This window comes from Petromyzon marinus, chromosome 50, assembly GCF_048934315.1.
Source record: "Petromyzon marinus isolate PM22_M1 ecotype Great Lakes invasive population chromosome 50, UKy_Petmar_22M1.pri1.0, whole genome shotgun sequence".
In the NCBI taxonomy this organism is placed as follows: domain Eukaryota; kingdom Metazoa; phylum Chordata; class Hyperoartia; order Petromyzontiformes; family Petromyzontidae; genus Petromyzon; species Petromyzon marinus.
This window is the reverse complement of record NC_133716.1, coordinates 2,307,797-2,333,884: the sequence shown is the minus strand read 5'-3', so window position 1 is coordinate 2,333,884 and position 26,088 is coordinate 2,307,797. Positions and strand designations below refer to the sequence as shown.

The 26,088-nt window shown below is 47.9% G+C and overlaps 3 protein-coding genes across 3 annotated transcripts in view; all 3 read right to left on the bottom strand.

Annotated features, from left to right (window-relative positions):
• LOC116953245 (uncharacterized) overlaps positions 1-940 on the bottom strand; it is a 43,835-nt gene extending 42,895 nt beyond the window's left edge. Inside the window, exon 1 of the mRNA XM_032973242.2 lies at positions 699-940. Within this exon, the coding sequence (XP_032829133.2) occupies positions 699-940 (242 nt within the window). The remainder of the gene's footprint in view (positions 1-698) is intronic.
• On the bottom strand, positions 708-4,069 carry LOC142931176 (uncharacterized). Its single transcript, XM_076074712.1, has 3 exons — positions 4,065-4,069; positions 2,014-2,562; positions 708-1,816 (listed from the first exon to the last, which is right to left on the bottom strand). The coding sequence occupies exons 1-3, from the start codon at positions 4,067-4,069 to the stop codon at positions 1,087-1,089; spliced, it is 1,284 nt and encodes a 427-aa protein (XP_075930827.1). The 3' UTR covers positions 708-1,086.
• Positions 3,533-21,459, bottom strand: LOC116953226 (uncharacterized). Its single transcript, XM_032973199.2, has 8 exons — positions 21,446-21,459; positions 13,359-13,443; positions 12,541-12,574; positions 11,602-11,749; positions 8,917-9,019; positions 8,139-8,275; positions 7,434-7,529; positions 3,533-6,533 (listed from the first exon to the last, which is right to left on the bottom strand). The coding sequence occupies exons 4-8, from the start codon at positions 11,695-11,697 to the stop codon at positions 5,760-5,762; spliced, it is 1,206 nt and encodes a 401-aa protein (XP_032829090.2). The 5' UTR covers positions 11,698-11,749; positions 12,541-12,574; positions 13,359-13,443; positions 21,446-21,459; the 3' UTR covers positions 3,533-5,759.
• Between the last annotated feature and the right edge of the window lie 4,629 nt (positions 21,460-26,088).

Below are 26,088 nucleotides of genomic sequence, written 5' to 3'. Positions count from 1 at the left end.
TGCTGTTAGCGAGCACCAATGAAAGCCGGCACGGCACACGAGGGGGTGGGTGGCCAACACCACACCCGGCCGCCTTTGTCTCCCCAGTGGCGACGTTTACACACCACCACCATCACCACCACCATCACCACCACCATCATCACCATCACCACCACCATCAACACCACCATCATCACCACCATCACCACCATCACCATCACCACCACCACCATCATCACCACCATCACCATCACCACCACCATCACCATCACCACCACCATCATCACCACCATCACCACCACCACCATCATCACCACCATCACCACCACCATCATCACCACCACCATCACCATCACCACCACCATCACCACCACCATCACCACCATCACCACCACCATCACCACCACCACCATCACCACCATCACCACCATCACCATCACCACCACCACCATCACCACCATCACCACCACCACCACCATCACCACCATCACCACCACCACCATCACCACCACCATCACCACCACCACCACCACCATCACCACCACCACCATCACCACCACCACCATCATCACCACCATCATCACCACCATCACCACCACCACCATCACCACCATCACCACCATCACCACCACCACCATCACCACCATCACCACCACCATCACCACCACCACCACCACCATCATCACCACCACCATCACCACCACCACCACCGCGCTCACCTCGTGTCGGCTGACGCGACTGCGCCGATGATCGCGTGGAGCCACGCGTGGCGCCCGGGGCTCCTCGCGAGGAGCCGCTCGCGAGCGGCGTCGCGCCCCGCGCCCTGCATCGCTAGCGCCAGGCGCTCCACCGCGACCCCCAGCAGCGGCGGCGCTGTCGGCGGGGTGCCGTCACCGTCGCCCCACCACTCCTCCTCCTCCGCCTCGGCCTTCTCGGCATCCTCCTCGCCGGCGCCCCGCATGTGGCAGAGGAGCTTGGGAGGGCGAATCCGTCCGACGGGAACGACACGAAGAGGATGGAGGCGTGGGTGAGTGGGTGGGTGGCTAGGTGGCTGGCTAGTTGGCTGGGTAGGTGGCTGGCTGGGTGGGTGGCTGAGTGGCTGGCTGGCTAGGTGGGTGGCTGGCTGGCTAGCTGGGTGGCTGGGTGGGTGGCTAGGTGGCTGGCTGGCTGACTGGATGAGTGGGTGCCTGGGTGGGTAGCTGTCTGGGTGGCTGGGTGGGTGGCTAGGTGGCTGGCTGGCTGAGTGGGTGGCTGGGTAGGTGGCTGGCTGGGTGGCTGGGTGGGTGGCTGGCTAGGTGAGTGGCTGGCTGACTGGGTGGCTGGGTGGGTGGCTGGGTAGGTGGCTGGGTAGGTGGCTGGGTGGCTGGGTGGGTGGCTGAGTAGGTGGCTGGGTAGGTGGCTGGGTGGTGGCTGGTTGGGTGGCTGGCTGGGTGGCTGGGTGGGTGGCTGGGTAGGTGGCTGGCTGGGTGGCTGGCTGGCTGGGTGGCTAGGTGGCTGGCTGGCTGGGTCGCTGGCTGGGTGGTGGCTGGGTGGGTGGCTGGCTGGGTGGCTGGGTGGCTGGTTGAGTGGGTGGCTGGCTGGCTGGGTGGCTGGCTGGCTGGGTGGCTGGGTGGCTGGGTGGGTGGCTGGCTGGCTGGGTGGGTGGCTGGGTGGCTGGCTGGGTGGGTGGCTGGGTAGCTGGGTGGCTGGCTGGGTGGCTGGCTGGCTGGGTGGCTGGGTGGCTGGCTGGCTGGGTGGCTGGCTGGCTGGGTGGCTGGGTGGCTGGCTAGGTGGCTGGCTGGCTGGGTGGGTGGCTGGCTGAGTGGCTGACGAAGACGACCCCTCGCGTTGATAGAGCCTGCCAGCCAGCAGAACGCACAGCGGAGGGTGCCAACACAGACCGCCAGTCAACGCGGAACGATGGTCCAACAGTGTCCAACGTTGTCAACATTGGCGTGTTTCCTCGAGTCATAACTAGACATCAGCTGCAATCCTTGCACATTTCCCCGCACGGGCAGACGGTGAGCGTACACGGGTAGACGGGGTGATACTCACCTGCTGCTGGCTCTGAGTAACTCTGCGGAGGCAATGCGCTTGCCGGGTTCACCTCTCGCCCTCCCTAATCCTCCTCCCTTCCCCCTCCCTCCTCCTCCTCCCTCCCCTCTCCCTCCTCCTCCTCCTCGCCGCGTCCCTCGCAACCGTGACCCGCGAGAGCCGGGCCGCGTGGGGTGGTGAGTGCGGGGCGAGGGAGGGGCACAAGGGGCGGGTGGCTGGCTCGCCTGTGGCTGGCTCGCCTGTGGCTGGCTTGCCGAGTGGGCAGGCCGGGTAGTCGCATTCACGACAACAACCACGGAGGGCTCAGAGGAGCGACGCTGAATAAACAGCGGAGCGCCGCGTGCGGCTAAATCGCATCTGCCAGTCAAAACCGTCGGGGGCCGTCCATAAATGACGTCACGCGATCCTTCGTCACACGGCGTCACATAGTCAGACCCCCCCTCAAATATGACGTCACAAAGCTCTGCCCCCCCCCCCCAAAAAAAAACATTTCCATTTTGAAAAAAACCCCATGCTTCAAATCGTTTTAAACTATTGTCATTGTCGTGTCTTTAATGTGGCGCTGCACTCTGATGTTGTAGAAAACATTAAAACGTCTTTAAGTAGAACGTGTTGTCTATATTTATTTAAAGTTGCGCATTTTGATGTGACGTCACATTCCTCAAACCTCGCCCCCCCTCGTCACACATCGTCACAAATGTCTGACGCCCCGCCCCCCCTAGGTGCGTGACGTCAACCCTTGTCGCGAACACTTCTGCCAGGCAGCCTTCGACACTCCACGTGGCCTCAAAGTGCCCCGAGCCTGAGTGACGAACATTGACTGTTGATGTTGTTGAGCAGTGGGTAGGGTAAGGGGTGGCTGGTTGGGTGTGGATTAGTAGGGAATGCATATTGGCGAGTAGGGGATTGGTATGGTTGAGAAGGGGCCGCATATTGGTGAGTAGGGGATGGATATAGGCGAGTGGGGGATGAATAAGGGTGAGTCGGCTTGGGTGGGTGTGGGTTGTTTAAAGTTCGCTTATGGCGAAGGACGCGCTTAGCTTTCCCACGCAAGTTTGTATTTGTCGTAACGTTTGACCAGACATTCAATGAGCAATATAAAATAACAGAGCGGCATCAACTTGGTACAATTACCCCATGCGGCCGTGGGGCTGCCTGGTTGCTCGAACTTTCTCGATGGGTCGGCTTTCTGAACGTAAAGCTGTAACCGCTCTGGAGATCTCGAGCACGTGAAGCTATCACCTCTCCGAGTGTCCGGAGGCAACAACGGCTTTGGGGGGCCCGAAGGACAGGTATCAGAATTTTCCGCAACCGGCAAAATTTGGTGCTCGCCTGAGACGGAAATTGAGGGGGGCGGTGGGTTTGGGTGATTTGTTTTAGCTCATTTGTTGAAGCACATGCCGAGTGATAACTCGCCGTGCCAGGGATTGTATTGATCGGTCGTGGAATTAAAAGTCGTGATGTGTAATAAAATAAAAACAGTGCTGGAAAACAACAAGGTATAAATATACCCAAACAGTTGCTCTTCCGTCAGTTTTATAAGAGACAACAAAACGTCTCCCCGCTCTTGACCAATATGCCCACTTCTAACTCCCACTGGGAGTTGGGAGTGCATCAGCCTGTACACAAGCAGGCCTCTGTGCCGCGCCAACATCTCTGCAAGTTTGTTCTTGTGCAAGACACCAAAACATTGATTTTGACGCATGATTAAACAGGGCCCTTGCACAGACAAGCGGAATGTCAGCCGTGATTATTTGATTTTAAAGTATACAAATTATACAACCACAAGTCAAACGTGCATTAACAATGTTTACAAAGCGGGTAAATAACTATTTAGCACAGTTGCTGTTGACACCATTCATATAGCGCAAGTTTATCACAAAAATAGTCAGTCTTCATACTCCGTAGTAGTTTCACACTTGGGGGCGATTATTTCTGCGCAATCCAGATGGGATGATGATTTATTTCTCTGTGTTTGAGTGATTTTTTTAACCTTTTTTGTACTTTGCACTCCTATCGTATTGTTGTATTGTTTGTTGTAACGTTCTTACCCCATGCCCGGACTGGACATCTATTAAATAAACCTTTATAGCTCATCAGAGTCCTCAAGTATAAATACATATTATACTGGTAGGAACCTCCTGGTTACACCAGCCCACAGGGGATTGTTGTCCGTCCGTCGTGCATCCAAAAATGGGAGGGGTGGGGCTGGGTGGAGAGGGTAGGGAGGGGAGGGTGGGTGGGGAGGGGAGGGTGGGAAGGGGCTGGGTGGGGAGGGTGGGGAGAGGGTGGGGAGGGTGGGGCTGGGTGGGGGTTGGAAGGGGTGGGGCTGGGTGGGGAGGGGCTGGTCACCCCGTGGTGCCCTTATAAAACTCAACGTTTAATCTACTCACGCCAGCTTGTGCCCGTCCTCACAGTCGGGCATATTTGCGGAATACACCACGTGGTGCCGTTGACCCTGGCCATTGACCGAGCAACCCAACGTTCCTACCAGCTCCCTCTGCAGGAATGTGTTCCGGGAACTGGTCGACAGAATCTGGATTTTGTATCGCATGCAGGTTCAGGAAATGATAAAATCATCCGGTCTTGGGAATAGCATGACCGTATACATTTCAAAAATGTGTTCATGCTGTGAACGGTTTAAGCTGTAAAAAAATTTATTTTCATTTTACTTTTGTAACAGTGTCCAGATAGTAAGGGGAAATAATAAAACTCCTACCGTATAACCCCATTACATATGTAACCTAAAACCCTCACCAATTATGATCTAGGTAATCAAATCAACTTGAGGTCAACATTTTGGTTTTCAGACGACACTTTCTACATCACACCAGCACTGACCCACGCATTTGAGTGGGATACACGGCCGTGATGGATGGCGGGGGGGGGAAGAGGGGCTGCATGACATCAGCGCGACGAATGAAACCGGATCAACGCTGTGATGGCATCGTGCAGTGACGTCACTGCCCGCGCACCAGCCAGCAAAACTTTTTTTTCTAATATACAGAAGACTCTCGGATTGTCCGCACTAACGACGGGGAGGATGGCTGCGGATAATTTATTCTCCGCAGCTCTCTATGCCAACAGCCACGAATATAGGTATTAATTATGTTTAAGTTAAAAAAAAGTTGAGTTTGTTAATGAACAAAACAAAAATTTGTTGTAAAGAATCGAATGCGCGTGGTCAGTGATGGCACTTTCCCGCTCCCGTGCAGAAGAATCAGCCCACTAAGCAGACAGCAGAGCCACGCCTATGAACACCACTGTTGTAAAAATATGCAACTACTGTACTGTAGAGGCAATAACGTGGATTTTGAACTGGAGATTATTAATTTGGGCTTAAGGGCAAATCCATAAGTTATTAACGTACGTTGAAATCTCATGTGCAGGATAGAATGATTTAGATGGCGGATACGTGCTGATCACACGTGTCTCGCAATGACTTTTAAGACGTAAAAATAAATGTATTAACGACAGCGTAAAAAAACAGTGTCAAAATCTACAGTGCGCGAACTGGGGGCTAAACACCTTTGCTTCGCGTTAGAAGGTGTGAGCCGGCACTGAACTGCTAGCCCCCTGTAGGATTTTTCATTTAAAGAATTAATATTGTGCCACGTCCATGCCTGTTGAATCACAACAATGCCTGTTTTATGTTTGACAAACAAGACATTTAGCAAATCGGCAGGGTCTCGCACTTAACGTAGTCGCAACCAGGCCACAGATGCTGCCACGTTTGCTCTTCGGGTCTATTCCCCGGCCATAATGTGCACAATTTCACCAGCTTCATAATCCTCATCGTCAAAATCATCCAGCTTGAAGTCCTCATCCATGTTGAGCACAACTATGCCCTCCTCTTCCAAGCCCCCTTCGATATCTCCCTCGAACCCTCCTCCTTCCCCCATGCCTCCATCCGCACGGTCGTCAACATCGGCCCAGTGAGCATTCGCCATTTCCTTCTGTGCCGTTGTGACACTCGCACCTGCCGATGCAATGGAGGAAGTTTTAGTGGGAGCGTCGTTGAGTCTCTCCTTCTTAACGTTGGGAGGTTTAGCAGGAACGTCGATTCTCTCCTGAACGTTGGAAGTTTTAGCAGGGGCGTCGATTCTCTCCTTCTTAACGTTGGGAGGTTTAGCAGGGATGTCGATTCTCTCCTGAACGTTGGAAGTTTTAGCAGGGGCGTCGATTCTCTCCTTCTTAACGTTGGGAGGTTTGGCAGGAACGTGTGGTCTTTTCTTCTTAGCCAAGTCGATCTCCTTACCCACCAGCTTAATCTGCTTTTCCATGTTCACCGGAGCTGGGACGCCATCCTTGGCCCTTTCAAAAGCAGACGAGCGAGCGGAATCGGGCTGGCTACACTTCTTCAGAAGCTCCACAACGGGCACTTGATTTTGCCCGGAAGTGCCCTCTTCACGCGTCACAACCTTGGCACTCGCTTCGGCGGATTTCTCTTTTACGTTGTCCTCAGGATTGAATTCCCACTCCTCGATGAAGGCGGTTACGTTTGTGAACGGATCTTTACCCTGAAAGGAAAGAGATGAGGAGAAAACAAAAATAAGACCCGTCAATGTAATGTGTGCGAATGACAGTGATTGGTCACAACGCGTGGAACGTTCATAAAAAAAGTTGCGCTACACCTAATTGATGTGATTAACAAAGTTCTACTGTGTGGCTGATGTGGTAGGGATTAAATCCGTACACGAACCCGTTTTCATCGTCCAAATGAGTGATGTAAAAACTCGTCGTACTTTGTAGTGGTGAACCGTCATTACAAGGCTACCTCGCCTGGTATACAGGAGGTTGTGGGTTCTCTCTCGACCCTGACGCCTGCTGTATATTTGGAGTTTGCGTGTCTCTCTCCGCGTGGTATTTCTCCGAGTCCGCCAGTTTTTCCCCTCCACTTTTAGAATCGACATCACGTGTTTAGAGTATTTGGCCGCTGTAAATATCCACTTGATAAGCCACCTCTAGTTGAGCCATCATTCGTGGCCAGGTGCGCGCTTCAGAAAGAAAGAACTATGCAGCTCAGTGGGCCCTACGTGGCAGCAGAAAAAAATAGTTAATCCACTCAACTTTTATGAGATCGAATATTGAACCAGACCGTGCGATGACACGTAATACCAAGAAAGCAGTCCTCTGTTTCTACACCTGTGTTCATCAAAACAATCTTGATTTGAAGCTTTCGTGACTGCAGGAATCCATACTCTTTGGTTCTTTCGGTAAAGTCACGTAAGGTATAAAATAAAATAAATCACGACGTTTCGATCGCAACACAAGCGGTCGTCCTCAGGCGGAAAAAATATAAAATCCAGCAATTTAACACGGGGGGGAAAAAAAAAAAAATTCTGGAGGCTGAAGGTGGTGGCATTGACTGTTTCTCCAAACACACACCGGCACAGACCACGAAGAGTGGAACTGCAAACCTTTTTAAAGGACTCCAACAAAGCGAGGCTTTTTGGCAGCTGCATTAAGCTCTTCAATATGTCCACCACGTTGGTCGTTCTCTCCTTCATGGTCACCTGAAAAGAAGGGGACACGCATGAAAAAACGAGGTGATTTTTCAGCGCACGTTTGAACGGGTAATGCGAGCGCCGGCAGCGGGGTTTCCCGTGGAACTCAGCGGTGGCAACAGGAGAGAGTCATTACCTCCGCTCAATTTATGTGCAAGGAACCGAAACGTCGCCTCTGTTGTTTCGTTTGAAGGCGGTGCATTTTGACGAACGCTGAAGGGTCTTTGTCGATTGTGCTTCTGCACCACTGCCCCGATGTAGCATCATCAAACTATGCCGCTAATAAGAGACGCTGAGGTAACGCTCGCCTCCTATTTAAGCACCGAGCCAGTGGTTGTGAAATTCCACATTCCTATGGCAGGGGTAAATGTCTCCAAAGGACAACCACCGTTGCCTTCCCCACAAAGCGGTACCCCCCGTTTAACCAACCCCAGACAGATGATGGCTCGGTCATCCTCACCCACTCCCCTCCCCCGCCAACCCAACCAGGATTTGGACTCGCAACCCACGGGTCGCGAGTTGCGAGCCGCTCGCTCTACCGCTGAGAACAGTGACCAAAGCGTACTCAAACGACTCGTATTAAAAACCAACGGGGGGTGGTGGGGGGGGCAGACTGACCTTCCTGTTAGTGATGTGCAACTCCGAGTACATGTGCTCCTTCAGACACTTGGAGACGTAGGGCACGTGCACACGGCACGCGTGGCACCACACAACGCGCGTCGCCTCCAGCGCTTCGTCCAGCGCTGCTTCAGCTTCTTGACACGCGCACGCAAAGGTGGGCACGGACGCACGCACGCGCACAAACGCGTGGGGGATGAACAACGAGGCAGGCAACAGATAGCGGCAAAATGTGCGCGCAAAACACCTGGACCTAAAGACTCGCGCGAATAAAATGCTGATGTTGAGGAATAAAAGGCGATGCTGCCACAGCGGTGTAATGGATTGCACACCGGACTTCCAACCCTTTTTCCGGGATCATAATGTAGGGCGACAATAGCAGACACGCTACATTCAAACACACGGTGCCAACATGGGACGGAACTGCAAGCGCAACATGGCATGCACGGCTGTACATTGAGCAGGCCCCCTCATTACGTTTCTCTCTTAAAGCCTCGCCTCTTCTCAATTGCCCATTCTCTTCCCTCCCCTCATCCCTCCACTGCTTCCCGTCCCTCCCCTGCAGCCCTGCGAGACCTCCGTTTTTACGGTCACTCATTCCTCGGCCCTTGCACGCCCCTTTCCATCTAAATCACTCAAAATCGTTTAACCGTGTAGAGCGCCGAGCGAAAGCGGCTCTGTAAATATGTAAGAGGTGGTAAACGCGACAACACAGGATACACGCCCGACACGCAGACTAAGCAGGCGACATGTCAACGTGCGTACGGGAGTCACCAACTTTTGTTCGAGTCGCTTGACGAGGCAGTCGGGTGCCCCTCCAAGGGGCGGGTGACGTCGCCGCCGAGCTTCGCCACTCTGGCGTTCCTCCAGTCCATGTACGCCTGACAGAAGGGAGGAATGGGCAGCCTTCAAAAGACACTCAAAATAAGTACAAGGGAGATCGTGCTCAGATGAGCAATGAGGCATTGCTGCTCATCTTTCGTGACATTTTTTACTTTACCAGGCAAGGCCCACTGAGCTATGTAGCTCTTTTCAGAAGCGACCTGGCCATCACAAATGATCATAACCAATGACTGATCATAACCAATGACTGATCATAACCAATGACTGATTACTAATCGATTATATAATTACATTACCCCCCCCTCCGCCTCTAATCACTGCACCTGATGAGTTAAGTGATGACGTCACCCTGCTTCTCTATATAAAACCGGGAGCAAGCGAGGGCTTTACCATTCTGGCGAATTGCCCGATGATGCTGGAAGTATTTACCAGCGAAACGTCGTACTCAAACTGTAAATGTGGATTAACTCTTCAACACACCGGTGGGCTGAAGTAGTGAATTATTTGTCTTTTGTCAACGTGACACTTTTTTTGCTGATTGGCCGTGTCGGGTGGTGGAGGGTTACGACACATTTATAAATAAACGCGATCTAACCCAAAAACCTTTATTATGAATAATATTGGTCGCGAAAGCCTACGTGTTAAACTCACAAATGATAGCTCAACGAAGGGGCTGATCGTCGTGTGCAAATGTTTTAGCAGCCAAATACTCTCAACGGGTGACGTTGATCCTAAATGTGGAGGGGACGAAACCGGAGGCCCCGGAGAAAAATCCACGCAATCACGGGGAGAGAGAGACATGCAAACTCCAAATACAGTGAGGGAAAAAAGTATTTGATCCCCTGCTGATTTTGTACGTTTGCCCACTTACGAAGAAATGATCTGTCTATAATTTTAATGGTAGGTTTATTTGAACAATGAGAGACAGAATAACAACAACAAAATCCGGAAAAACGCATGTCAAAAATGTTATAAATTGATTTGCATTTTAATGAGGAAAATAAGTATTTGACCCCCTCTCAATCAGAACGATTTCTGGCTACCAGGTGTCTTTTATACAGGTAACGAGCTGAGATTAGGAGCACACTCTTAAAGGGAGTGCACCTAATCTCAGGTTGTTACCTGTATAAAAGACACCTGTCCACAGAAGCAATCAATCAATCAGATACCAAACTCTCCACCATGGCCAAGACCAAAGAGTCCTCCAAGGATGTCAGGGACAAGATTGTAGACCTACACAAGGCTGGAATGGGCTACAAGACCATTGCCAAGCAGCTTGGTGAGAAGGTGACAACAGTTGGTGCGATTATTCGCAAATAGAAGAAACACAAAAGAACTGTCAATCTCCCTCGGCCTGGGGCTCCATGCAATCTCACCTCGTGGAGTTGCAATGATCATGAGAACGGTGAGGAATCAGCCCAGAACTACACGGGAGGATCTTGTCAATGATCTCAAGGCAGCTGGGACCATAGTCACCAAGAAAACAATTGGTAACACACTACGCCGTGAAGGACTGAAATCCTGCAGCGCCCGCAAGGTCCCCCTGCTCAAGAAAGCACATATACATGCCCATCTGAAGTTTGCCAATGAACATCTCAATGATTCAGAGGACAACTGGGTGAAAGTGTTGTGGTCAGATGAGACCAAAATGGAGCTCTTTGGCATCAACTCAACTCGCCGTGTTTGGAGGAGGAGGAATGGTGCCTATGACCCCAAGAACACCATCCCCACCGTCAAACATGGAGGTGGAAACATTATGCTTTGGGGGTGTTTTCCTGCTAAGGGGACAGGACAACTTCACCGCATCAAAGGGACGATGGACGGGGCCATGTACCGTCAAATCTTGGGTGAGAACCTCCTTCCCTCAGCCAGGGCATTGAAAATGTATCGTGGATGGGTATTCCAGCATGACAATGACCCAAAACACACGGCCAAGGCAACAAATGAGTGGCTCAAGAAGAAGCACATTAAGGTCCTGGAGTGGCCTAGCCAGTCTCCAGACCTTAATCCCATAGAAAATCTGTGGAGGGAGCTGTAGGTTCGAGTTGCCAAACGTCAGCCTCGAAACCTTAATGACTTGGAGAAGATCTGCAAAGAGGAGTGGGCCAAAATCCCTCCTGAGATGTGTGCAAACCTGGTGGCCAACTACAAGAAACGTCTGACCTCTGTGATTGCCAACAAGGGTTTTGCCACCAAGTACTAAGTCATGTTTTGCAGAGGGGTCAAATACTTATTTCCCTCATTAAAATGCAAATCAATTTATAACATTTTTGACATGCATTTTTCTGGATTTTGTTGTTATTCTGTCTCTCACTGTTCAAATAAACCTACCATTAAAATTATAGACTGATCATTTCTTTGTCAGTGGGCAATCGTACAAAATCAGCAGGGGATCAAATACTTTTTTCCCTCACTGCATAAAGGCGTCAGGGTTGGGATCGAATCTACGCCTGCCTGTATACTATCTACGCCTGCCTGTATACCAGGATCGAATCTACGCCTGCCTGTATACCATCTCACCACCGGGGCACCCCAACATCCTGCCACCTTCAATAATTAATCAAAAGACTATTGCTAAATAAAATAATTTACATCTAAAAGAAAATGTAGTGCAAATTACTTGAAGGAAACTGGAGAGGGTTTCTCCGTCGGGACAGAGTGCCACGAGTTGCTTCATCAGCTGCTTGTGCTTTTTGCTCGCCATGTGGGAATCCATCTCGGCACACGCTTGAGCCGTGACTTTGCACAAACAGCAGGCGTAGTTGTACCTGTCAAGACACAGTCGTGGCATGCAGACGTCCGCTCCCATTACCCCATGTAAAATTCCTGGAAATTTACCTTGTGCTGCGATATCAAAATGCTACGAGGCCGCTTGAATAAGCGGTGAACGCGCCACTGCAAGCCCACGTCACAGCCATCGCAGTTGGTTGATCGGGGGCAATTTGACAACTCTTTTTTGCACACGACCATTCGAGTACAGTAAAACCTTGGATTGCGAGTAACTTGGTCTGCGAGTGTTTTGCAAGATGACAATTTTTTTTAAAATAAATATTAATTTGATAAACGAGCGAGGTCTTGCAATGCGCGTAGTACGTACACACGCTTTGTCTGCCGAGCGTCACGTGATCACAACTGATATACGAGTGCTTTGGATTACAAACACGTTTCCGGAACGAATTATGCTTGCAATCCAAGGTTTTACTGTACCCACATTTTGTTGTGGATCCCAGGACAAATCAGAACACCACCATGAGCACACGAATATAATAACTTGTTCCAATAAATGGGCACAAGTAGTTTACACAAGTACTTTATGTCTACATATTATGCAGTTAAATCCATGCGGGTAATCGTTGGTCACAGCTTTCTGGTGGATTTCAGGGCCCGTTGAGACCACGAGAATGGATCCCTTGCTTGGTAGCTTGGTAGCTTGGCCAACGCTGTACCGGATTGTGAGCCTACGAGCTTGCTCATGAACTGTCGCCGAGAGCAAATGAATCGTCTTACAAAATCTCTCGTTTCCAGTCATTCATTTTGAACAGTCTGAACTCGCACTCACCGACATTGAGCGGGCTTGACTTTAGTTTTCTTGTCTGCAAGCGATACATATAAAACGTGTCAGCACCGAGCCCACGGTGACACAACACTCATCGGTGGTCTGTCAATGCCTGTTAAGATATTACATTGCAAACATTCACAAATATCAGGCCTTCATGCTGCACAGCTCGCACGGCTAACCAATGCGAACCCTATCCCTTTGCACATCCCTCTCTGTTTGGGTCGGGCTTTCGAGGAGCCCTGAGCTTGGCTCTGCACCTTCGAGTTGACGTGTCTGAAAAATCTGGCGCGTTGTTAATGTCGTCATTATTCAATTATTTCATTGAATAAAATATATCAAAGTGTCTCCCTGTACATCATTGTACTTAGAAAGTCTTTGATTATTGGTGTCGACATCTGGGGCGCCGCAATGTTGAGATTTTATCTTTTTCGCTTAGTGTACAGGTCGTGAGTTCAATTCCGAGCCTGGCGCTTGTATATTTGGAGTTTGCATATTCTACCGGTGGATTTTCCCTACAAATTTAAGAAGATGTGATTTGGAGTGATTGGTTGCTATAAATTTGAACGAGACAATTCATTGAGCTATCGTTTGTGATGGCACAAGTCGCTTCTGAAAGAGAGCTACATAGCTCAGTGGGGATTACTTGTTAAAATAAAGTTATTGTTTTAAAGTAACCCACCAACCCTCACTACCTCCAGTTGCTAGATTACAGGTCACATGCGGAGCCACCGCCGCCCGTACGGCAACATGATTGCCGTCACATCCGCACGACGATAGATTACGAACGCGTGGCCACATGTTTACAAGCGTGGGGTTACCTTTCCCAGCGTCGGGGAGTTTTTGCGGGCGGGAACTTGCGTCCTGCACAGGTTTTGTCGCTGCTTTCTTTGCCTCGGCGCCAACCTTAAACGTTGAGAAACCACAACGCACGCAATGCAATATTGACGGTATCATCAACAACGCACGTGTCCACCCGTTCCTCTTTCCGTCTCTCGATGTGCTTCTAAGCACACACCCTCCCCCACGTTTTGCGCACTGCCAATTTTCTACGTTGTTTCTCCACGTTTCTGACGCCATAGCAGGCAGTACACGCATTCACTCATGAGATCAGTGTTACAGTATTCGTGCATTTATGCATGACTTTTATTCCTTCTTGGTTTCTGTATTGACCTCTGCTTCTCAAAAATAGCAGGACGAAAAACATTTTAATTTTACCAATTCTACCGGCAAATTTCTTAATTGACAGCCCTGCAGAGCCACTGGCGGAAATTCCTCATTCCTATGGTGGGGTCTAATTATATATTAATAGGACAATGATTCTTGATTTCTCCGCAAAACAAACGCTATGAGTAGATGCTCGTAATAATCGATGAGGTTGAATGTAAGTTTACAAAATATTAATAGTTCGTAATTTTTCTGTTGGGTCTTTTGCAATGTGACATAATGTAAAACAAACGTACCGTCATTGTAACAACGTTTACCCTGAATGTTGTCAATGAAATTTTCGCCCTAATTTTAATTAAATTGTAAGGACATAAACATAGAACACCTCTGAAAATGTACCATACTGATTGCAATTTTTTTCAATGATTTATAGAAATATGCAACAGGCGTCAGGGTCTGGATTGAACCCACCACCTCCTTTATACAAGGCGAGGTAGTTCACATCCAGCCACCGTATTTGCTTCATTCTACTCCCTTCCTCTGGTGTGCCACGGGTAAATGGTAAAAAAAAATACGAGAGTGTGAAATGTTTAAGTCTGAAACTTATCCCTAAAATTACACATTATACTTGTCTTTTCTGAAAATGATTCGCACATTCCAGTATCCTATCCCTACTGTTCATTTGGAAACTAACTTTTAAGTGGAGCTTTATTCCTTGACGCTTAAACAGTTATATTTTATCTACTTTATACAGGCGCCGAGTGGTGGTGCATTGTTTAGCACAATACGTTGTGAACCCAGCTACCCCCCCGAGTTCCATTTTTGGCCACGGCTAACATCAGTGGCGAGTGGTCCTCGGTGCTCCTTCACTGTCCTGTACTGACCAGCGTGGTGAAGTATGGTCAAAGAAAACCCCCATGACTGACGTGGTGTGGGGAGGCCTTTATATAGCATTGGATTGACAAATGGCAGTAACTTGTTTTCATAAAAACAAAAAAAATAACTACATTTTATTTGCAAAGGCACAAATAGGACCCAACAATAAAATTCAGCCATACAAAGTGGCAAAAACACCAAATGCACTTTATTTTAATCTACGACAAAAATGTGTTTCACAGCGAGTCCGAAATATTTTCAGTAACATTAATTTGCCCAAGACCTAAATTACCCAGGGAAATATTATCCAGTATATTGGCAGTGTGTAGGCAATGTGCTAAAAGTGGTACAATCACTGCAATACATCAGATTGTCATGTGGAAATATAATCATTACTAATCTACGGAACAAAGCAACATGGAGTAATTAGAACTTTTTCAGCAAGGTCTTGCCTTGGAATGTTTTTGGCCACACCAATGACACTGTTAAGGCACATTTAGATATGGCAGGACACTGTGAAGCCAGAAAAAATACATGCAGTGTAGGGCGGGGGTGGGGAGAACATGCACGCTTCACACGGAAAGAGTACATGGGACAGGAATCGAACTCAGGACCTTTTGCCCTAGGGCAAAAATGTTACCACCGTGCCACTCTGCAGCACACATGGTATAAACCGAATGTGATCTTGTACAAAATACAGTTACGGATCATTTACCCTTTTGCTCAAATTAGCATCGTGAGCAAAATAGGAGACGTAACGAAAATAATTTCATACTTACTGCAGTGTCACTTGGCGTGGATGGCTTGTGATGGGATTTTGGATCCCTTGAAGGTGCTAAAGGGGTGCTGCTCTTGGTATTCACAGAATCCAGGTGTTTTTTTTCAACGACAGGAGGACCCAGTCTTTTCCCACGAGTCCATGTTTTGCTGATAAGTTTATGTGAGCGACTGCGCTTCTTTTGAATCTTAACAAACCCAGCATTTTTATTGTATGGACCTCTAAACCCTGGCCCATCTCCTCGACCTCCAAAATGCTGCATACCGCTTGGACCAGAGCCTCTGATGCCACGTTGTCCAAACCCTGGAGGTTTAAAATGTTGCCGGTTCTTTGGACCTCCGAACCCTGGCTGTACGTATGGATCTTCAAATCGTAACTGCTCGTTGGAACCTCCAACACCTGGTTGTACAACCGGACCTCCAAACCCAGGACAGTCATGGAGGCCTTCAAGCAAAGGCTGTACATTTCGACTTCCAAATCCTGGCTCTACATTTGGTCTTCGAACCCAAGACCTGTTATTGGGACCTCCAAAGTCTTGCTGGTCAGTTGGACCTCCAAAATCTTGCTGGTCAGTTGGACCTCCAAAACCATGCCGGTCATTTGGACCTCCAAAACCGTGCCGGTCATTTGGATCTCCAAAACCTGGCTGGTAATTTGGTTCTCCAAATCCTGGTCGGTCATTTGAACCTCTAAAACCTGGTTGGTCATTTATACTTTCAAAATATGGTCGATCATTTGGACCTCTAAAACCTGGCCGATCATTTGGTTCTCCAAATCTTGGTTGGTTATTCGCACCTCTAAAACCTGACCGGTCATGTGTACCTTCAAAATCTGGTCGGTCATTTGTACCTTCAAAATCTGGTCGGTCATTTAGACCTTCAAAACCTGGTCGGTCATTTAGACCTCCAAAACCTGGTCGGTCATTTAGACCTCCAAAACCGGGTCGGTCATTTAGACCTACAAAACCTGGTCGGTCATTTGGACCTCCGAAACCAGGTCCGTCATCATGACCTCCAAAACTTGGTGGATTATTAGGCCCTTCAAAACCTGTCCGGGCATCATGACCTCCAAAACCTGGCCGGTCATATGCACCTTCGAAACCTGATTGGTCATCATGACCTCCAAAACTTGGTCGATCATTAGGCCCTCCAAAACCTGGCCGGTCATCATGACCTCCAAAACCTGGCCGGTCATTTGTAACTTCAAGACCTGGCAGGTCATCTGGAGCTTTAAAACCTGGTCGGTCATTTGTACCTCCAAATCCTGGACGGTCAGATGTATCTTCACAATCTGGTCGGTCATTTAGACCTCTAAAACCTGGTCGGTCATTATGACCTCCAAAACCCGGTCGGTCATTTGGACCTCCAAAACTTGGCCGGTCATTTGGACCTACAAAACATGGCCGGTCATTTGTAACTTCAATACCTGGTGGGTTATTTGTACCTCCAAATCCTGGCCGGTCATTTGGATCTCCAAATCCTGGCCGGTTATTTGGATCTCCAAATCCTGGCCGGTTATTTGAATCTCCAAAACCTGGCCGGTCATCGTGACCTCCAAAACCTGGCCGGTCATCGTGACCTCCAAAACCTGGCCGGTCATCTGAACCTCCAGGGTATGGCCTACTGTCCAGACCTCCAAAGCCTTGAGTGCTTTTCGGACCTCCAAAACCTGATGTGTCTGCACTACCATAGCCTGGTCTGTTATTTTGACCTCCAAATCCCAGCTTGTTATCCGAAACTCTAAAGTCAGACTGAGTATCTGGAGCTCCAAAGGCCAACTGGCTGTTTGCACCTTCAAAACGCTGCCTGTTGTTGGAATCTCTAAGGCCTGACCTATCACCGACATCTACAAACCCTTGCTTTAGGTCTGGACCACCAAATCCTTCCCTATTGTCTGAACCTCCAAAGCTTGGTATGCACCCAAGGCCTGGAATTCCTGGCCTGTCATTTAAACCTTTGATGTCTTGTCTGCCAGTTGAGCCTTCATGGCTGTGTCTATTGTCAGGGCCTTGAAACAGCAATCCTTTTTGTGACCCTGCAAATCCAGTCAAAACACCTGGACGAACAGGATTGTCATTTTGACTTTGAAAGCTTGACTTGACATCCATACTGCCAAAGCCAGAGGTTTCATATGGTCCTTGAAAGCCTGATCTGTCATCCAAACCCCCAAAGCCTGATGTGCAGGCAGGACTTATAAACCCTGATCTAATTTCAGGACCATGAACACGTGACATGCTGTGTGATCCTCTATGTTGTGACCTGTCATCTGTACCTCTAAAACCTGATCTGTTACCTGGACCTTGACTGCCTGACCTTTTTGGCCCTTCAAAACCTAACATACCCTGTGGACCTCCAAAACGAGACCTGTCATCTGGACCTCTAAAGCCTCTCTTATCAACTGGCTCTGGTAATCCTGGCCTCGAGTCTGGACCGTGAGAACTTGGATTTGTGTTGAATCCCACATATCCATGTCTGCTTCGACCTTCAAATGGCATACTGTTTTCCGAATCTTTTAAATTTGGATCGCGATCAGAATTCACAAAAAGTAGTTCAGTGTCCCGATGTTTTAAACCTTGCTTGTTGGCGTATCTTTGAAAATCTTGCACATCAGCAATGCTATCCCTCCCATGGCTCTGATCATTGGAAGGCCTTCCAATATTTTTCGCTCTACTTGGTCTTCCGATTTCTTGGTGGTCTGGATATTCTGCCCAGGCAGGAACATTATACTTGTCATCATAACTGTTGCCTTGGATATGAGGATGCTCTTGAGGCTTTCTGAAGTTGTCACGGTTACAACTACTCATTCTTGTGCCCTGCTGAATGAATGGGTTGGGTTCATTGAATCTTGGCCTGGAGTCAAACGACTCACTTGAGTTGTGTCTGAAAATCAAAATTTACATTTCAAAGTGTCAAAAAATAAACAACCATTACAGGGCCTCAGTTGTAAACAACTGCTAAAGCTGGCAATGCTGTATGATAGCAGCCAATTCTAATATTGTATGATAAAAGTCTGTTTTTACAAAATGCCCATCAAGTCCTGTGACTGAGCTACATGATGGCAAAGAAAACTAATAATTCAATATCACAAAAATTATTGATTAATCCATTCAACTGGAATCTAATGCTCACGACACATGCATCATATAAAATGTGTGAAAAAAAAACATTAAAGAGTTTGTTTGATCCTTTACAATGAACAGTTTTTAAACAAAGTAGCAGAATTTCATAACCAAATTTTTTTTTTTGGAAAGGCAAAAAAATAACGGTACTACTTGACACTTTTTAAAATTACACATTCGCCCCTCCACAAAAATGTCGGGAGGCTGCGACTAGAAAACTACTGAAGATTCACGCCAACGCAAGTCTTCCACCGCCCGTCAAATATCTTCAGTTTTCCTGCTGGCCGCCTGTCATTAACGGCACCCACCGTGGACTCACGTGCCACACCACCAGGATGTCAAGGAGGAACCAATTCCTCATGGAGGCCCCCCTCCCACCCCCATGATCCACCTGCCGAATTTGATCTTCAGCACCGTAACCTGAGCCCTGCTCAACAGCTGTCTGGAGCAAACGAAGCAGCATACCCCGCGCTGCTTCCACCACGGCGCGTGGACCGGTGGAGAGGTGGCGGCACGTGGACCGGTGGAAAAGCGCGCAGGGCGGACGCTGGTGCAAGAGAGACGTTGGATGGTAAGGCCACCTCGGTAGCTGTGATAGCGGAGGTGGTGCTGCAACGCTGCGTAACACTGTGTGGAAGCTACCTGATCTGTCGCTCCGCATGAAGCTTCGGGTGTTCTCGGCCACGGTCATGCCCTACCTTCTCTATCCTTGCAAAACGTGGCCCACACTAATGAAACATCTTCGCCAGTTAGGAACATTTAGGCAGGCCTGCCTACGATTTGTCCTGGGTTTAACCAGGCTGGATTGTGCGAGCTCGCAAATTCTTGAAAGATCTGGACAAAGTCCCATCAGTGAGCTCCTCCAGCAGCCAAGGCTGCGTTGGCTGGGTCAAAGTAACCCGCATGGACAGCCACCACATGCCTAAACAGCTTTTGTTTGGCTGGATAGAGGGGGCTAAACGGGCATGGCATGGGCTACAGAAGAGATGGAGTGATGTGGTACAGGAGGATGTGGAGCAGGGTGGACTTGCCAATGACTGGTACCAGTGGTATCAAGATCGGCCTGTGTGGAGGAGGCTCGAGGAGGTCTGTGCGGAGGAGGCTACTGGACAGTTGGAAGCAGTTGCAATCCAGAAACAATGAAGGGTAGGGGAGCGACGGTCACAACAACGAGCAGAGCACCGGGTGGCTAAAACACAGAAAGCTGGCACAGTAAGGGGCAGTCGATCCATCGCACCTGGGTCTATCCCGTGACCTCCTGCCAGCGAGCGTTCAACACTTCATATGGCCTTAACATGCACATAGCCTGGCACAAGCGCAGTGGTGATGTCACCGCCACTTAATGGAGCATGGCGGTTATTGTTGTTGGTGCCACAAGAGAAGAATATTCACTTCATAATAATCTTCACTGTTGTCATCGGGGACTTCTGCAAACTGGGCCACCAGTCTATATAACCGCAAGGACCACCGCCACCATTGCACAAGCGCAGTGGTGATGTCACCGCCACTTAATGGAGCATGGCGGTTATTGTTGTTGGTGCCACAAGAGAAGAATATTCACTTCATAATAATCTTCACTGTTGTCATCGGGGACTTCTGCAAACTGGGCCACCAGTCTATATAACCGCAAGGACCACCGCCACCATTGCATGGGCTTTACACAAAGCCCGGCCCACCCGTTACCACCAACATCAGCCCCGTGACCACCCACGACGACAATTACCAGCCCTGTGACTACCAACGCCAGTCCAGTCTTTGTTGATACGGCGATAAGTTGACCGGCGGGGTTTCAATGCTCATGTCGAGGTTAGCGAGGGAGCAGTCGGCCAGTAGATGACTTCAGCAGTAACCTCCTGGCGAATATCCGAATCGCTGCCAGCGAGTGTCCAAAGCGGACAGTGCCCTATGTGGTCCATGGTTAGCAATTGGCGACCACATTCGCACCATGGGCAATCGTTGATTTTCCACGAGTGTAGGGGATAGTTACATCTCCTACCAGCTCAGTGACCACCTGCAACCACCGACACCAGCCCTGGTGACTATCAACCACCATCAGACTTGCTGGCATCAGTCTTGGTCGCTCTTGCACCACTGCCATTTATGCATGGAGTTGTTGGGTCTTCCCGCCTACGTACACTTGATTTATTTTTCTTTCCTCGTGTTCTTTTCCATGAAGTATATAATCACGATAATATTCAGCTTATGTTGCAATTGCGTAGGAAGGAAATTTTCTTCAGCTGGGAAGACAGCCCTTACGTATACCTTAATTGGCTGAATCGGGATGGAGCGGTGACAGTGGTTAGCACACTGCGCTATGAACCAGTAGCAATACTTATCTGCTCCTTGGATCCATCTTCACAAACCTGTACCGATATGATACAAAAACCAACATTTTACATTTAAACTTTTTTTTATCTGTGCCGATAAAAGTTTGTATCTGGACTTACATATGCTATATATATCATGTATATATCATCTTCAAAATGGGACCTTTTAGCAGTATCAAAGAATGAAAAAAATAAGAATAGGTTTTACCCTATCTGGCAATAAAACAGGTGTTAAGATGTTCAAACACCAAATAGAAACCTTTTGCAAGGAATCAAGTCTGCATTCACCACACGTACTTGTGAACATGCAAGCATTCTTTGATAATATATGCATTGTCTTTGAAACTGATTGGCCTACACCAGACATACTCTTTGGTTCTATTCGGTAAAGTCACGTAGGTAAAAAATAAAACATCCTTTATTTAGGGTCTAGCCTTACCAGTGTCAGACCAGAGAACACCAAAAGGCAAACAGTACAAAGCCAATGCACTCGGAGCATTTTTTCTTCATGAATATCATCTTTATCAACCAGTTTCTATCTGTTGCTGGATGAAGGTCTCTCCAGACGACCCACATTCCTCAACACCATAATTCATCTCGTCTGCAACCTCTGACCTTAGCCTTGATTATGTCATCGCTTACCCTCTGTGAGGTGACCTTTCACGTCCACCTCCACCTGCAAACAGGGGACGACATTAGCCGATGAATGACCTCGTGAAAAAATATATATTCGACAAAAGTGCCGTGCAATACAACAAACATAACGTATAATACGTTTGTGATATACTCATAATGATGCGTCTCCTCTACAGAGACAAAAATCTCAGGCAGAAAAAAAAATACCGAGGAAATGTGAGTAACGGAACAAAAATAATTAAGATCTGAGTAAACAATTAAATAAACGTGTACATTTGGTTTTGGAGCTGTTCTTACAACGCAAAGAATAACATTAAAGATGCTGTCTCACAGATGGGTATAGCCAGCGTCATGTCGTTTGGTATAATAGACCGGGGCCTGCTCTCAATATGTATCATAAATCTGGCAGGCTGCGACTGTAGTATTATCCTGAATCCCTGAAGAGGTGTACGCATCATAATTGAAAGTAAATATGGGATCTCTCAGTGAGATCGCAGCTCTCGCTCACATAGTAGCTGTCGTTTGGGATTACATCACCACTCCCACGACACCAGCCAATCAGCTTCCAGGGAGACAAATCCCATGCAACATGGCCAGTTTGACATCAATCAATCAATTTCCTTCACTGGTCTGTGGCTGAGTATGTTTGTTATTAATTCTAGATTTCATCAATGTTATAAATGATTTTATTGCTATTAAAATTAATGCTGTCATCATGCTTTGTTAATATTGGTTATAATTGGCGAGTGGTCCTTATTACTGGACATCTGTGACTACTAGACATCTGTGAAAAATAACTTAGTGCCTCCGATTTCTCCTATTTAAAAAAAGATTCCTATTACCACAAACATCTCCACTCACTTTAGTATGCCCAATATCTTCACTTACATATGTATTCGCAGCTATGGCAAGTCTTATTATTAACTAGCTTTACAACCCGGCTTCGCCCGCGACTTGGATTCACCACGCCCGGCCGCCTTTGTCTCCCCAGTGGCGATGTTCACACACCACACCAGTTACTCGACCTAGGGGAGGCCCAGGAGCGGTTGAAATAATCGTCACCGGTGGTGGCCGTGAGCGGGAATCGAACTCGGGTCGCCGGGTTCGTAGCGTAGCGCGCTAACCACTACACTACAATGCGTTACGCTTCCACATGCGAGGGTCACATGACAAATTTGACGTCACAGCTCACTTGCCATGCAAAAAATATATGCATTGAGCTCTCCCCCTCCCCCCCCCCCAAAAAAAGTGTATTTTTATCATTTTTGCATGGTGTACAGTCTGGAAAGTACCCACATGGCAAATTTGCAGTTTGTTGCATGTCGGGAAGTACACTAAACATTTTGAACAGACACACATAATCACAACTTTGCCTTTTATATATATGGAGATAGAGCTTAGGAAATTGCTATGGTTTCTCAAGTCATATGTTCAGGCCCCTGGTGTCTTCGAGTGTGAGGTTTGGAAGCGTACACCCCATGTGAAATGCTACTGGTGTGAAATGAAAGGTTTGAGAAAGTAGTTGAGGCTTTTAGAAGTGTTATCGTTGTCTTTAAACTTTCAGTATTTCATAAATTCCATACGTAGAGGAACAAATTACCAGAGGCCGTCTTAAAAAAAACATTATTGGATTTCACAACAATGCGTGAACGATACTGCTATTCTCATACTGTTATATCCAAAGTGTGGACAAAGGCTATATTTTTAAAGAGCTTAATACTTTATAATGTGAACAACGTAATGTATACCAACCCATAATACGGTCAATTAGCACTGCTCAGTCCCTCGAGATGATTGAACCGTGGGGAGGAATGGGTCATACCAGGCGGTTTGTTTGAACACTCAGACTGCACCATCTCCAGCATCGTTTCGAGCAGCTTCACAGCCTTAGTGTATGTTTTACCTCCCTTCTGTGGCCCCATGTCTCCTGCAGAATACAACAGTGGAATAAGCACATTAAATGTTTAAAAAAAAATACATATTTCAAACTACATAAATTAAACAAACTCAAGAATCTCAGCTTGGTAGATCACCAGAAGCGTCACGGACTGCCGGTGGTCCAGGGACCACGCTGAGAACCACTGCTCGAGAGGAATACGCACAATTATATGCATGTATAGTTAGCATACGAATCCTTTATTAGTCTCCAAATCAATCCTAAGCACATGCTGAGCAAATACTTTTTTTTCAGTTTAACACGTAGGCTTTCGCGACCAATATTATTCATAATAAAGGTTTTTGGGTTAGATCGCGTTATTTATAAATGTGTCGTAACCCTCCACCACCCGACATGGCCAATCAGCAAAAAAAGTGTCACGTTGACAAAAGACAATTAGTTCACTACTTTAGCCCACAGGTGTGTTGAAGAGTGAATCCACAACATTTACAGTTTGAATACGACGTTTCGCTGGTAATTACATCCAGCATCATCGGGCAATTCGCCAGAATGGTAAAGCACTCACTTGCTCTCGGTCTTAAATAGAGCAGGGTGACGTCATCATTTACTTTTTTTTCCCAAACACTTGTTAAGGAAATATGTATAAAATCACAATACACAGATTGTGGCATTCCGAAGAATACAAAATAAAAAAAGTATATCAGCATCAGCTTAAACTTATGAACTCCACACCACCGCATTGATTTGACGGTGTTGCTAACAGGATGCGTTCAACCAGACTGCAATGTCCAACTTCAGACATTGCAGTTGTACCTCTCAACATTCTTGGGTCAGATGGGTTTAGAATATCCTCTCCAAATCTCTCGTCATTTCGGCCGGGCCACCTGTGACCTGGATGACAAAGAGCAAGGAATAATCGTATCCATATACGTGGCTTCTCTAAACACATTACAACATGGGGTTTAGCTGCAGAAGCATGTATTTACAATCTCATTCTGACTTGTCCACAATCTTACTCCTTTAACTTATCTCTGTGGGTTTTTTTTGTATCGCCATAAGTCTCTACGGGTTAATTATAGGGTCCATAGTTTGGGTGACATGGCCAAAATCTCTTTACTGTGGCTCGTCTAAAATGCATCACCATGCATCTCGATGGGTCTCTGTGCATCTCTCTGTCTCTGTGTATCTCTATCAGTCTCTCCGTATAAACGGGTCTCTACGTCTTCGGGCTGGCTTTACGCGTCACAGTTTCACAATCTTTATTTGTACTGCCGGTGGAATCCGATGAGCTATCAAGCGCTCTGTCTCTACCCCCCCCCCCACCAACACCCCCCACCACAGATGTCTCAGTCAAGACGTCCACTTCGGGTCACATGGCCAGCCACGAGTCGCAGCTACGACTGTCTCGCCTCACGTCCATCGCCTCACGAAGATATTGCTGCTGCCGCTGCTGTTGTTGTTGTAGGAGCGGCCACCCGAGCTCGCAAAGGAGGAGAGCAAACCCGTCGCGAGTGTTTAAGAGTAAGCTTCATCAAGCAGAGTGAAGGACTGGGAGGGAGTGGGGTGGGGAATCCCTTTGGCTGATGGGGAGGGCCTTCCCTAACCACGACCCCAGTGCATTTGCTGTACCAACACCAACAGAAACGACGGTATTTCACCAACAGCACAGGATTTGAACAGAGACGCAACGAAACAACGGCAGGTGCAGAGTGTGAGGGCAGTGAGCTATCTCACCGCGGCGAGGGAACTCCATTTTGTCGTGTCCAGGCCTGAGCGAGCCAGCGAGGTCGCGCGCGGTGGTGGACGGGAAGTGACGTCGAAGCGAAGCGATCGAAAGAAAACGTGCGGGTAACGTCACGCACACCCAATCAATGCCCCCTCCACTCAATGCGGATGACGTCACGTACTCACTCTCTGCGTAAAACATCCGCACAACCCTCTTGCGGATGACGTCACGCTCACCCGCCACTGAAGGGTACGTCACGCAGACCCCGCTGGCAGATGATGTCACGCATGCCCCCCCCCTGCGCGTGACGTCATTAATTGAACGATAGTGGGGTTCATATTCTTAGTTTTTTCGGTAAAGTCACGTTGAAGAGAAACAACAAAATAACAAAATATATATAAAACAATAAAAAATTCTCACGACGTTTCGACCATAACTCAAACGGTCATCATTATTGTTTTATATATATTTTGTTATTTTGTTGTTTCTCTTCAACGTGACTTTACCGAAAAAACTAAGAATATGAATTACTGCAGTCACGAAAGCTTTAAATCAAAAGATAGTGGGGTTTGTCAACAGCCGTGATGTCACAATGAGAATCTTGGATTTGGACTGCAGCAGCAGCAGGAGGAAGAATCCGATGAGCTAAGAAGCTCTTTTTTCACACATGTCCAGTAAGGGGGGCAACGGAGTCAGAACGTTGCAACAAACAATACAAACACGGAGTGCAAATTATAGGAAGGTAAACAAATAACTTAAACATAAACAAATACAACTAAACCGTTTATTCTTACCAGGTAAAGCCCAATGAGCTGCTTATTTTTCAGAAGCGGCCACAAATGAAAGCTCAAGAAAGTGGCTCATCGTGTATTGTACCGCACGGTATCATATCAGAATCAGACATCTGCTGACCTCATTGAAAAATGGGATACCCATAATGCAATTTGCAATAAATTAATTTTAATACCAATCAGTTTGTTTAGGAATACATTTTTGGTTGCTCAAGGGTTTTCCCGTTACTCTATG

What these genes read in the sequence shown, in the direction of transcription:
- LOC142931176 (XM_076074712.1), bottom strand. An exon ending in TTACTCAGAGCCAGCAGCAG is followed by an intron (nt 1,817 to 2,013) that starts GTGAGTATCACC and finishes GCTGGCTGGCAG; the next exon opens with GCTCTATCAACGCGAGGGGT.
- LOC116953226 (XM_032973199.2), bottom strand. Translation starts at nt 11,697, where the DNA reads ATGGATTCCCACATGGCGAGCAAAAAGCACAAGCAGCTGATGAAGCAA. An exon ending in GTCAAGCGACTCGAACAAAA is followed by an intron (nt 8,276 to 8,916) that starts GTTGGTGACTCC and finishes GCGCGTGTCAAG; the next exon opens with AAGCTGAAGCAGCGCTGGAC. An exon ending in TGCACATCACTAACAGGAAG is followed by an intron (nt 7,530 to 8,138) that starts GTCAGTCTGCCC and finishes CCTTCTTTTCAG; the next exon opens with GTGACCATGAAGGAGAGAAC.